This window comes from Aythya marila (genome assembly GCF_965140915.1).
Source record: "Aythya marila genome assembly, chromosome: 11".
In the NCBI taxonomy this organism is placed as follows: Eukaryota; Metazoa; Chordata; class Aves; order Anseriformes; family Anatidae; genus Aythya; species Aythya marila.
In genome coordinates, this window is record NC_139052.1 from 1,651,581 (window position 1) to 1,666,068 (window position 14,488).

The window sequence follows — 14,488 nt, forward strand, 5'->3', positions numbered from 1 at the left end:
ACACACAGCAGTGTGAACAAAGAGCTTTTGACAGCATGTTTCTGGTCAGAGACACAATCCTTAGTTGATATGAATCCCCATCGCTGCAAACAGTGCTCCAGCGTTTTATCAAGCTGAACACCAGGACTGGATACTGCACAGATCCCTTTACAGGAGAAACATTACTTCAGACACGTGCTGGACAACTGCTCTTATGTCAGCATGGCGGTCAGCAAGCATCATTGCACCGGAGATTTTAACGTCCTCTCTAGTCACAGAAACAAGTACTGTAGGGCAATTCATGTCTCAGGTGAGATGAGCAGTTACCTGAACTGCCAGAGTGAGCTGAGCATATCCATACCCCTCAGCTGGAAATAAATATGTGTGTGAAACCAGGGCTTAATAGTTTAAAGGTTTAAGAAAACACATTTACATTTTTAGTCGGCTTGAGTACCTAATTTCCATATACAATAATAGATTTAAAGACCCAAATACTTTTAAGAATGGGGCATGATTTCCCTAAATCCTGCCTTTTTGCTCTCCTTTGAGCCCCACGGAGGGCAAGACCTTACAGCCCAAGTACTGTACAACACTGCCCACTTTACTTTGAGGGCTTCGGTTTCTCTTTTTTCATAGCCCTCCAACCCTAGCTCAGATAAAAACTAAGCAGTTGTGCGCACTTAAGTTTTCTTTTAACCATGACAAAGTGTGGTGTATGAAATCACTCTTTTTTAATTGTAAGAAATATGGTTGCTTTCCCATGAAACACACAGATTTTGATCAGTTCCTGCACTCTTCTAAAATCATGGGCTCTATAGCTCTTCGGCATGGCCTGGCCTGTTAATTCAGATCTGCTTATATTCAGTATACAGGCTGTGATAGAGTAGGAAGGTTCAAATATAAATGTAGTCTTGGGGAATATCATGTGTGCTCTGCTATCTTTTATTATATGGAGATGGTTTGTTGGACCACCCATCCAAACGGAAAGAGATCCAAGAGGGTTTCTCTATTATCAGAAGCATTTGGTGTTGATAGCTGAAAATATGTGAATCATTTGATTGTTTTAGAATAGCACTCAGAGAGTACAGAGGTGTTTGCTGTCCTGAAGATAACTCTACCTGAACAGTAAACATGCTGCCAGAGAGGAAAAGCAAACTAAACACGAACATAATTTTCCGAAATAAAACACTGCCCATAAACAACCAACAGCTAATGTAATGATGCCAGGCTTTACCTGATACCAGTTCTGTAAACAGACACAAAGAAGTCTGAAAATAACATACAGCCATGCTCTCGTTTGAGACCTGCTTGTCAGGGTTGCTTTCCCAGAGAGAATGACAGCATCAAGGTAGCAAATTCTCCCCTGCGCTGCTGGGCTCTCCACCAAGTGAACACTGTCAAGAGCTCAGCCCAGAGTTGCTGGCTGACAGCCAGGGGTTGGAGTGCCCATTCCCATTCCAATTCATAACATGATGAGCATAACACAACCCCAGAGATTTTAAAGGTAATCTGGCCAGTAGAGCATTGCTCTACCAAAGGGTGGTCTCTGAATCAATCACAGCCTTTGGCAAGTCTGTTGCCTTACAATTGAAAACAGACATGTTTTCAGTTCATTCTTTCGGTTACTACTGTTCAATGGTGATTTACAAGAGAGTGTGAGCTATGGCAATCTCTCACGCAACTTTAGATATTCCCTAAACGAATGCACATTTATAAATCTCCTTGCTGTAAAACAATGGCTTATAAGAAATGAATATTTAAAGAGAAACCATCCTTAAAAAATGCCACGCAGCCATTCTCCAACATTCAGAAATACCAAGACGTTGCTCTGCAAAACACAGTGCAAGTAATTTCAGCAGCAACAAAATACAGTGGGGCAGGACACACCTCTAAGTGGTAAAGCAGAACATGCTCTTCCTGAGTGGCGTTTCTGGGGGGCTCTCAATTTTGTCATTTCTATCCTAACTTTAAATACGTTTAGAAGGCCTCCTCACAAGACAGCAACACAGTGTTTCTCAGTAGCAGTCTGTATTGAATTATGAAATAAGTATCACTAGTATCATCAGTAGCAGAAAACTTCTGTGTTCCATGCTGCTCTATCATTTTAGACCATTTTTGTCTATCAGCTCTGTGTTTTCAGCATTTACAGCTGTGATTTACACTTATTCTGGAAAGATACAGAGATTGTATAGACAGTGTTGAAGTTTTAGTAAGGGGTTCAATCAGAAGTGTGTGTGTATATATATATATATGTATACATATATATAAATATATATATGAGAGACTACTTCCTACTGGACACAATTTCATTTCCAGTCTTTCAAGGAAGACTTCTACGTATAATTGCAAATGTAGACTGCCAAAATCATCAGAAGTGGTTCCAGAACTCGTCTGTCTCCACACAACAGCCCAGTAGGAAGTGCATGTGTCTGGGTCAGATAGCAAGTTCTGTTAGGAATACAGGGGCTTGCCTGTCTTCTCGTCCTTTTGCCTGTGTTTGAATATTTCATCAGCAGTTTTAAAAAGTAAAAGACCAGAAGCTGATAGGAGGAAAGAGTCCTTGTTCCAAAGGAGAATTCATGTGTAGAAAGAAAATGAGGGATATTCCAGGGGCTTGAGTTGTAATGATGAAACATACTGTAGTAGGTGCTCCCAATAAAGAATAAGGTTCACTTGCTAATATAAAAAAGTTCAAGTGATCTAGTTTTATCATAAACTAAATTGTCCTGCATGCTTCTGTAACACTTCCTCAATAACAGGAACAAGTCCATAGTATTGAAACAAACAGAACTCTACTGGCTGAGGAAAACAATGGACTTAACAGCCTAACCTTGGAGTAGCTCAAGGAGCCTTTAACCACAGACATCCCCTTCCTGGTTTTGCCCCACTGTCCAGGCTTGGCAAATAAACCCTGAAAACCAAACTGAAAGCACCTGTGTTCTTCAGCATACCTTTAGCCTAGTGGTATTTGCAGTCATGTTGAGCCAGCATTGAGGAAATACCTGAGAGGGCTTCCTTGCCTATGCACCAGGAAGTATGGCCAACGGTACTTTTAATCTCAGTTTCAAAATAAACATTACATTTTTATTTTTATTTTTAAATAAAAGGTCTATGTGTGACACAATGGATGCAAATTAGGCCTGGAGCAGTTACACACAATGCCCTGGGCCAGCAGGTGCCAGCAGCCATCAGCCTGCAGGGCACTGGGCACCTCTCTGGCGTTCTCATGACTGTTTGGCTCCTATCTGAAAACCTGAAAGCATTCGCTTAATGCCCTAATGCACGTCAGTGCTTTCTGTCTGTCAGCACATCACTGCTAACTTGTGTGGCTTGTATCTGCAAAGTAAGAGGGAAGAATGAGTCTCTTCAGTGACACAGCAATGAACTAATTCTGGGGCTTGGGGTTGACCTGTAAAGTTGGGTATACGTATGTCTGGTTTCATATTTCATGTATCAGTTCAGTGCATTAAAATCTCTTCCTATAGAGATAAGTCTTAATCTCATATATTTTTTAAAATTATACTTTTTGTTATGTGCATAATGTTATAAAAATGTGCCCATCATATTTTGATGAATTCTGAATACTACTTTATTAGCTCTTTTAAAGATGTAGGTGAGCCTTTGCAGAAGACTTTTAGCTTAGTGTTCTGATATGAAATAGGAATTACTAAAAATAACAATTCTATGTTTTTATGTTCCTTTTGTATTAAATAACAATGGATAACTCTACTACTTAATGTTTTCATTTTGTTTAGTTTCCACCTTCAAGTTACACCAGCGTGCAAAGCACGTGTATAGTGAAGCTGCCAGAGTGCTGGAATTTAAGAAGATATGCAACGAAGCACCTGCCAATGCAATCCAGCTGCTGGGAGAATTAATGAACCAGAGCTATATCAGCTGCAGGGAAATGTATGAATGCAGCTGTCCTGAACTGGATCAGCTGGTAGACATCTGCCTGTAAGTCTTGACCACAAGGAAGAGTAATCGCCTGTTGAGAATATTGTTTGAATTGATGAGAAAATATGACATTGTTGGCTATTGCAATTTTAAAATGAAAGTATTCTTGTCTCTTATTACAAAATTAATCTCCTGCAGGGACATTACATGGTCAATTGTTTCCCTACTGACATCTGTGTAATACTTTCAGATGAAAGCTGCAGTTTATGGCTTTATTACAGACTTTGCTTTTGGATTGACTCATCATCACAAGTGTTACGTTAGGCTGTGTTGGCTATTCTTTTTTTAAAAAATGTAGAAGAAGTCATAACTGGTTTTCTTAAAACATTATTTTAGTTGTTTTATTTGAACTCTCTTACTTTTTGTGTATTTCTTAGCCATGTAAGAACTGCCACCATGGGAATTCTAGATAGTAAGTGAACTGTTCTACATTCCTAGGTTGCCTTGAAATCGTAATGGTATATTGTGAAATGCTAAGGATTTTTTTTTCTTTTTACTTAGAAATTTTATCTACAGCACCCGATAGGTTGGAAAGCAATTTACCATTTAAATGATGAGCATATTAACTATTACAATGTCTGACCCTGCTTCTACTCTCCACACTGTGCATCTGAGTCTTCTCTGCATTATTCAGTCTCCATCTCTCCTCCAGCCTCGTTCTTTTAGCTGGGTTCCATCACTCAGGTGGGCTGCAGTAAAACAAGTCCTGTGAACTCCAAAACATATTCCTTGTCATTTTGTCACTTCTTTTCCCCCTTTATTCCTTCCCAGTTTCATATCCTCTGGCCAGAATAAACGGAGTTTGAAAAGTGGAATGAAGGGGCTGGAAATCACAGGTTGTTGCATGTAGCAGGCCATTATTTTCATAACTCTTTTACAGTGGGTGATGAGATCTGCTATAACCATGTGTTAACAGAGAAAGTAAAAATGAATACTTAGTACATTTAATGTAGTATTTCATCCATACCACAGCACTGGCATGAAAGGATATACACATTTCAGCCCCTCTTATCTTCCATTTTTTTGGTACATTTAATCATGAGACAGACTTCTTGTGCTAACTTTGATCTAAATTCAGTGCCCATAAAAAGAATTCAGTGGTTGGTGATTATTTTAACACGGGCATAAATAGTTGCCCACCCAAGCCTACCCACCACTATTTCATCCCTGCCACTGTCCCAGCCACCTCTCCTGGCTGCTTCGCTCATTCAATTCATCACAAATCCTGGTGGTGCCCTCTTCATACTGCTACTCACCTTTAACAGTTCCTGCTTCTCCTTGGAGAAGGGTGCTCATAGTTTGGGAAACTGGCCTAAGTCAGAGCATTAAAAGGTTAGAGGTTATTGTCCTGTTAGAAGAGAAATACAGTGTGCCTTAAGTGTTTGTAAACCTGAGGTCAAGGAATGCTGTTTCACTGTCTTTCAGAAGCAGGGACTCTATAAAAGTATAGAGTTTCTTTCTCTAAATCTTTGAGTCTTGGTGAAGACAGAAACTGTCTCAGTTTGAAGTTAAAAAAAGGAAGGTTACCAAAATCCTTTACCAGCATTTTATTTTATTTTTTTGACTAGGAAATTAGTCTGGTTTATAACAAAAATATGAATTTTACAAATAGGCAATGTGCCATATGCATTCTTACTTTTATAGTCGTATGCATTTAGTAAGTTGTAATACCTATTTACCAGGTTTGTAAATTGATACAGTATGATACAGATGATTATTTAATAAGCTAGGTTAGTCTCATTAATTTTGCAGACAAGATGGAATGGCTTCGAAGCCAGAAAACTACAATCTCAAAAACCAAATGCAAGACTTCTGGACATTCACGGATTATTTTGCATATGAGATACACATGCTGTTTTGTGATAAATCACAGAGAAGCCCATTGGACAATCTGATAGTAATTTAACAATGTAATTTTTGCTCTTTCTCTTGGGAGCCAATCCTATATGTAACTCACAGGCCACATTCAGTTTACTGGATCACATAATGGAGTAAGCTACGACAGTCCCTCAGTTAGTGGAGTGATTCTAGCAAGGTTGTCCCAGCTACGCAGAGGGGAACCATCTGTCCACGTGAGAGAAGGGAGAGCTGGCTCTGGAGACAGCTGAAGACAAAAACTATGCTCCACTCAGTTTTCAAAAGCAAACAAGTCAAAAAAAGCTGCAAAGTCTTGATTCAGTGCCAGGTACCAGCAGGCTCTTTTGGGACCCCATTGACAGAGGAAAAACCTTGCAAATTAACATCTGCATTATTTTTAGTTACAGTAACTACCCAGCATTGATGCCTTAGTCAGAAGTACCCGATGACTGCGCCCTGCAGAAGCGACTAGCCATTTCAAGTGTCTGCACTTAGGGCATGCAGCTGGAGTCATACTAAAAGGGCTGCTTTTCCAAAATGCTGAGAGATAACTACCCTGTTTCAAGTAGAGGAAAATAAATAGGTATAAGCTAGTAAGTTTTATACTACAGCATGGAGTTACCTGTGCTACACTGAATAAACTGGCATGGATGCTAGCAGCAGTGTATTGCAGCATGAAGCGTAGCACATGGATGGAAATTCTCTGTTTCTGATTTGTGCTGAGCTCTGCTTTCACAGCTAGGCAGCTGCTACTCTCTGAGCTAGCTTTGGTATCGTGACACTAACTCATAGGCAGCAGCATAGACATAGCCACAGAACCAGAAGGAAAGGAGCACACAGTTAGGATTTTACTAAATTGAATTAAAATTAATCAGAACTGAAAGTTCCATGGACCAAAAATAGTGAAGAAAAAGAGTGACGTGTGTGCCCATGTTACTTCAGATTTCTAACTTGCCAGCAGAAGCACCTATGGCTAGTATGATGAACATAACTATGCTTCACAGTGGAGCAAAATAATTTTAATTGGTATTTTTAAATGATTGTAACTGTTCTATTATATTCATTGCACAAAGCAAATAAGTTCTTAGTTCATTATTCCTTACAGTCTTGTCCCACTAAGAATATTTCTTGAGAAATACATCCTTCTCCAGAAGTTTCATATTCATGAATGATTTTTCTAGTGCTATGATTAGATTTGTAGAAGCGTATAACTATTTGAGATGAATACAGCTTAATCCAGCGCATAAGTTTTGAAAACTATTGGGGAAAAAAAGCTCTAAACTTTTCTTGAGTTGTGCATTAAAAAACTAGGGCACGTAAAAATCACTAGTCACTCTAGGAAAACTTGGCTGATGTGATTATAGAAATGGCCAGGAACTACATAAATTACATTCTTTTCTTACAATGATATACAGCTGCCCTGTAACTTTAAAAAGCCCTTCCAAAAATACATTCCACAGAATTGCCCAAGTCTACTGCTGTTCTCTCCTTACAAGGTTTAAACTGTGAAGAATAATCTGCATATCCAGATGTTTTCTGTTTTGCCTAGATCTTTATGTTTTACTGTACAGCATCTGCCAAGAAAGAAAGGGATCCATACTTGCTGTGGTTTGTAGTGCTGAAAAGAGTAACCACCAGTTGGTCAGTATTTTATTTTTTGCAAAGACAGAAGACTTGTTCTTTCTCTAACCTTTCTCATGCTATTAATAGCCATTTTACCTGTTAGCCTTTTAAAACACAAGAGGTTTACTAAATAGGTAAGGAACAAAACATTGGAACTGAGCTCCCAAATTCCTGAGGTACTTTCTCCCCGAGTCCCTGAATTTTACAAATAAGTTTCATTCCCTTATTCTCCATATCTTGGGGGTATAAAACCCAATAATTTTTGTGTTACCAGCCACACGAAGATGGCTGAATCCTCTCTGATCACTTTTAAAATGCAATTTTTATATTACATCCAGGCACATTATGATACAGAGACAACTGCATTTTATCAAGACTCTTATCACTGATGATTTTCCTAAAGCTGCAAGGCCTGGACAGGTTCATGGTATAGTTTGAAAAATGAACAAACAAAAACCAATGAAAAAGTTTGCAGCTCCAAAAAACCTTAAATATGTTACTCAAATGCACACTAAGTTATGAAACAGAAGTATGCACCATACCACCACCCCCAATTTATATTTAAATCTCATGTTAATTCTGTACTTCCTGAATAGCTGGTTCATAATTTTGAGTATTTCAAATTAACAATATTGCTGATTTTTTCATCTCTCACAACAGAACTGTTTTCAAAATGTCATACTGCATTGTCTTACCTATCACTTCTATATACCAACTGTGCAACTTTCATTCTTGATCTTTCCATTCTTAATCTTTTCTTTGCTGTAGCATTCATGTTTTCACTCTCATTTACACACACACACACACACAGACTCACAATTCTCTCTTTGTCCTGTGAATACTGGAACAAGGTATGTAAGCTCATAAGGAAATGAGGAGCAGACCCCAAGACTCAGCACCAAGTGCCTCTAACACTGAACTGTAGACATACATTGCTTTTCTTCATTATTATTATTATTATTATTATTATTATTATTATTATTATTATTATTATTATTATTATTATTATTATTATTATTATTTAACGTGCTCCTTCTAACCCCTCTGTTACTTTTGCTTATGGGTGCATTATAGCCCAGGTAGTGCACATACTTTCCCACATGTTAAATCCATGTCACTCACTGTGTAAGTGCTCTGTCTGCAAGATTGTCGAAAAAATGACTGTCTGCTTACTGCTCTTTTCTTCATAAATGCATAATTTAGATGCTGGTGCACACAAAGAGAGTGTCTGGTTATGAATCCCACTTTACCAGAAGAGTAAGTCCTAGCTTAGGACTGAATTGACTGAGACTCAATGAAAAAAAGTTTCAGACCTGTTCCAAAATCACTTCCTTGTGTTTGACCTAGATACTTCCCATGCACCAACCACACCTCCAGTATCAGCAGAGTTAGGTGCTCACTTCTGAATTCTTTCAATCTCAGATACCTAACTTTCAGGTGTTGCAGCACTGCCTGTCAAAATGCCAAGTTCCTCAGCATTACACCCTGAGCACCTAATCGTACCACCACATTTGAAATCATTAGCCACAGTATTTTGAAACACAGTGACTTCAGCTCTGAAACAAGCACATTTTCTGCCTACTTTACGCTTTATTTCAACTAAGTATTTTAAAATGACTCAGTAAAAATGAGGCATGAGCATGACTGCAGAGAATTATGAAATCAATAAAAGGTTCAGAACAATTCTAAGGGGATTTCAGTTGCCCACCAAAATAAAAGCCAGACACCAAGTGAAATACAAAATTCTGACTGAGGTAACAGACCAGATGAACACAGACAGTTGATTTACCACTCTGAAAATTGGATTGGGCTTTATGAAGTCAATGGGAATTTCCCTATTGATTGCAATTGAGACTGGATTGTATCTTGCTCATTTTAGGAGGTTGCTCCATGGGCCAGAAACAACCAAAAATTGCATCAGAGAATGAGTGGCTTACAGGAATCATAAGTAAAATAAAACACCAACAGGAAATAAAGAAGGAACATAAAATCGAGTCAATATGCAGGGTGGCACCACACAGACACTGAAGAAAGTGTTTCTATTCAAGAAGATATGTAAGCATGTTTAGAATGAAACACATATGTAAATACTTGCTTGAAATACGACCTAAACTTGTTCTTACCCAGCAGTATACCAGACTCATTTAACATAAAATGTACATGCAAAAAATCACAACAGCCTGCTCAGAATGAGCTGTCATCTTCTAATACATTATTCACATGAATCTCACCCTTCCTAAAACCGATTCTATGACTAGTAAGTCACAAATGCATGGATATTGAAAACATATAAAAAAAATACTTGTTGCAAATCTGATTAGACCTCTCATGAGGATTAAGATTTCAAATGAGTTTTCTGAACCATCCAAAAGAAATTCATTACATGGTATTTTCCTACTCCTTCTAAATCTAACTAAAGATAAGGAACACAGGCAAGCAAAGTAATGAAAGTAATTCATCTAAATTCTAATGAGGTGGCATCTGAATCTTGCATGGTAACAGCATGAGATTCGCTGTAGGACACTTCTAGCAGGCCAGTATCTTGAGGCTGGGAATGATTTTATCATTTCATGTCTTTTCTTTATCATTTTTTTTCTTTTTGCCCCCATTATTAAAGGCATTTTGTTCTTTTGAGACTATATTCTTATTTTACCTCTACTGCTGTAAGTCTGTTACGTTCATGTGGCTCCTCTAAAGATAGATACCTAGCTCTGTCCATTCAGCATAAACAGATGTTTGAGTGCAAAAGACTTTTTTTTTCTTTAAAAAAATGAGTTTACGAACTCTTATTTTCTTGACCAGCACTCTCTGTAGTCCTGCAGAAGTCTGTGAATCTTCAGCATGTTTTAGATCTGCCCTGGAAGAATAGAGCTATTCATCTTTGCCACATTGGAAAATAGCTTGCATGCCTACATCCTGTGCAATTAAGTTTATGAACCCTCTTTTGTTGTTTTTATCATGTATTGTTTTCACTTCTGATGTCTTATGAACGTTGCTAACACAATCCCTTTTCTTCTCCTGCTTTCTTCATCTCAGCTGTACTGTGATCTTTAAAACAGTTGATGCTGAAGCACTGTAAAAGACAGTATCATAGAATTGACAGAAATGACTACATTGCATCTTAAAGTGACAGATTTTTTCTGTCCAAAATGGTAAATACAAATTGTTGGTATATCATATACAACTAAGTGAATTTCACCAAGTCAGATAACACAGAGGTATTTTGAGTCCAGTATTCACTAGTTTTCTATAGGAATTTAATATATGACCAATTACTCCCTTCTGGCTTATTTTTCATGATTTTTTTTTATTTTGTTTTAGGCAATTTGGGGCCGTTGGGTCACGTCTGACTGGAGCTGGATGGGGTGGCTGCACTGTGTCAATGGTGCCTACTGACAAGCTGAATACTTTCCTAAAAAATGTTAAGAAAGCTTATTACCAAAGTGATGTCCAAAGGTTAGCATTGGAGAATAATAGTCTGTTTGCTACCAAACCTGGAAGAGGAGCTTTGGTTTTTGTTGAGGCCTAAAGAACATAATTTTTTTTTAAAGAAACTATGTAGGGCATTTAGAACTGGCAGGACTTCCAATGCCACAGTAAATGAAAGCCTTCTCTGTTTTTTATTATAGTGAGCAGTTGCTATTATCAAAATACATTTCTGAAGAAGTGATTAAAAGAACACTAAGATCTATTTTTTTCCCAATACTAAAAATAGATTTCAGTGTAAACATTCATTTACAAAAAACTATTGACACAGAAAACTGAAATTGAAATAATTTGTTATAGCAGATGTATTTTCTTTTCCTTTTTCTGTAATAAAAGTAAGACCAGGTGGAACAATGAAACATTTTATTGTAGGGTAGGAACCTTGAAGTGTTTGCAGAGTTTTCAGTGCTTGCTCACTTCAGCTGCTGGATGTTGTTCTGTTTATAGAATCCTGTAAAGATGAAAGATCAAACTAAGGAATTAAACAACAACAACAACAAACAAACAAACAAACAAACAAAAACAACAACAACAACAAAAAACAATGGAAGGACCTTGCTAAACATTACAAGTTTCATGCTAGTCTCAAATATGATTTCTGTTGCAATTAATGGTAATATTGGAGGAGCACCTGCAGGCCAAATAAAACATCAGGAGCCCACTATGTTAAGCAGGAAAATGTTCCTCCTAGCTATATTCTTCTGTAGCGTGGTACAAGGGTGACTTAATATGAAAGTTTTAAGTGAAAATCAATGCTATCTGTGAGCTGTATGATACAACGTCCTCCCCCTACTAAATGAATGAACAAATAGTGAAACAAAGTTTGGGGCTGAGTTGTCCAAATACTGTATTTTAATTGTTCAATCCTAGCCGTGCATCTCTATACTGTGGATGAATTTGCATTTTCATGCAAGACTGTTACAAAGGATTAGATGTAACTTGTTCACCATGTTAAAAAAAAATTATAAGGGATAACTAAGGAGAGAATTCACTCAGTTGTACTACATAACGGTTAAGTAGGTGTGACCAAGAGTTAGTATCATTAACTTATTTCTGACAAACTATACTCTCTCCCCTATTTTATGCAGTGCCTAAGGAAGTTACTAGCAGTCTCAAGATTATAACTGCAATGCATTGAAGTGTAACATCCACTATTCATAGCCCATCTCCTCAGTAGGAGAAATAATTATGATTACCCAAAGAGATGACTGTATGTTAAGATACCCCAATAATATTCTAGCCATGCTTCTAGGTACAAGATTAATTTCCTGTGCCCACACTAATTTGCGCTTCTGTGCCATCTACAATGAGAATGCAGGAGTTTTGCTCATGTCATAACCCTTTTGGCCATAAAAGATAGAACAAGATTTGTCCCTCTGCACATTTTTATGATGCTAAGCACATGTGGATGTCTAGAAGTCTGCATCAAATTAGGGATCTCTCAGAAGAGATCCTCTGGACATTACCCATGCTAATTCAGGCCAAATAGGAATTCTTAGAGGCTACTAATTCTGTGAGATGACTCTGCCAAATTTGAACACAGCCAGTGTAGACTGCCAGGTCTTTTCAGGAATGTCAGAGGGGACATACAATGGTAATACTATTACTAGAGAACATTTTTTTGTATTTTGACAATCAAGAAAAATTGAACAGAGAATGCTCTAGATCAAGCAAATCAAGTACTCAAGAGGAAAAGGACAGGGTCTAGACACAAAGAGGAGAAATGAAGAGACAGAATTTGGAGGGAAGACAGTTAAAAGATATATTTGACAAGAGCAAGGGATAAGAGAAACAGGAGAGCAAGAGAACAGGATCTAGAACTACAGGAATGTTTAATCTCAAGACATTCACTAATACTATTGATGGAAATGTAGTATCTTGTAGCCTGTTTGTAATGTACAGCAGATGTGCTGTATGTGCAACCAAATCTGTAAACAGGACTCCAAAAATCAAATAACAATAGCTAAATATCTTCAAGAATTTTCAAATTAACCGCGGAGATTTTAAAGAAAAATAATGCCATGGCCTTATTATCACTGGTCTTAATAAATACAGTCCTTAGTTTGAGTGAGTCTCTCCTTATAATCCTGTCATAAAAGCAGTGTACTCCTTCATATATTTGAGTTAAACTTTAGTTCAGCTGTATTCGTGGAAGCTCAGTCTATGAGAAGAATAAGGATTCATTTTTTCAAGTTGAACATATCACACAATCATGGAACCTTCCCAAAAACATGTAGGCAAGCTTTTGGGCTGCAGCACTTTTCAATGAATCTTATAAATGATATTCTCATAAACAAACTGGCACAATAATAAAAGAATAAAAACAAACGTTCTGAACTTCTGATTAATTTATTTCCTTTCCTTTTTTATTGCTTCAATTTTTTGCCATACTTTTGCTGTAATCTGCAAATAAAATTGAGACATAACTAATTGAAAGATTTATGGTATTCAGAGTATATAAATTAAAGTTTTTTTAATTTTTTTTTTTGTTTTTTTTTTTAATTACCAATAGGAAGTAATCATTTCTTTTTAAATAAATTTTAAAAAGAATGAATTGGTGTCTGTTTTTTATTATTATTTGCTTTTGAAGACATTTTTATACATTAGTAATAAATACATAAAATAGCATGAGAATGATATAGCAACAATGTGTAAAGTAAGCAGCAAGGACATTCGTAGTTTCCTAACAACAAAGCAAGAAGGTTTAGGATAACAATTTCTGCATATTAAGCTCCAACATCTAAACGTGTTATGTCTTTCAAGATTTGTATTTTAATAACTGTATTGCAGTAATGCTGCATTAATTAAAAACTGTAATACATTTTAATAACTACTCTACCTGTATTTTCAGTCTAAATAAGCTACATTTTCTGCAACTAAAATAATGTGAAATAGTATACACACGCACACATGGAAAACTAACAAAAACAAATGTCAGAGACTATATGCGGAGGTGATGCGTGCTTTAAGCACAAGCTGTGATTATCAGTGGTGTGATTTCATCTTACTATAGTGTCTGCCTGTAATTCATTCAATTGTGGGTTTAATCTTACTGTGCAGTAAATGGGTTCTAAACCTTTCCAAAAAGGATTTGGAATGGAAACACTGTCAGACATCTAAGTGCAACGACACTGCCTGGTGCCATATTAATACTCTGCATTATCTTAATCCCATTGACATGTACTTCTTCATCATGATAATGCAGACAGCAAATATCTTGTATGTAGGAACATGCTCCCAAATAGAAGGAGAGTAACTTTATCGTTCACTTGATGGGAGGGGATCATGACTTTATGTTTGACATTTGCTCTCTTGGACTCGAGATACACAAACACACGCATGTCAACCTAATATATAGTAATGACTTGCATAGCACCTTCAGGATCATTAGTTTTTAGATTAATATGATATGAATGTCAACTCTTATTTTAGTAACTACTGTATACTTACTCAGTGTAATCCTTCTGAAATTCCTCTGAGTCCATGCGGCTCTTTAATAACATCTTGATATGTCAGAGCAACTGCTGTGCTACAATTTCAGTTAAGTGAAAGGTTTGCATTTTCAGCTAAGAAGGAAGTTTATCTG

The 14,488-nt window shown here is 37.1% G+C and overlaps 1 protein-coding gene across 2 annotated transcripts in view; it reads left to right on the forward strand.

Annotated features, from left to right (window-relative positions):
- Positions 1-13,485, forward strand: part of GALK2 (galactokinase 2) — a 52,454-nt gene extending 38,969 nt beyond the window's left edge. Inside the window, exons 9-10 of one of the 2 annotated variants that reach the window (XM_082769401.1) lie at positions 3,735-3,936; positions 10,738-13,485. In XM_082769401.1, coding sequence (XP_082625527.1) covers positions 3,735-3,936; positions 10,738-10,945 — 410 coding nt within the window. In that variant the 3' untranslated portion in view covers positions 10,946-13,485. The remainder of the gene's footprint in view (positions 1-3,734; positions 3,937-10,737) is intronic. The other variant, XM_082769400.1, reaches the window with a different exon arrangement.
- The last annotated feature ends 1,003 nt before the right edge of the window (positions 13,486-14,488 follow it).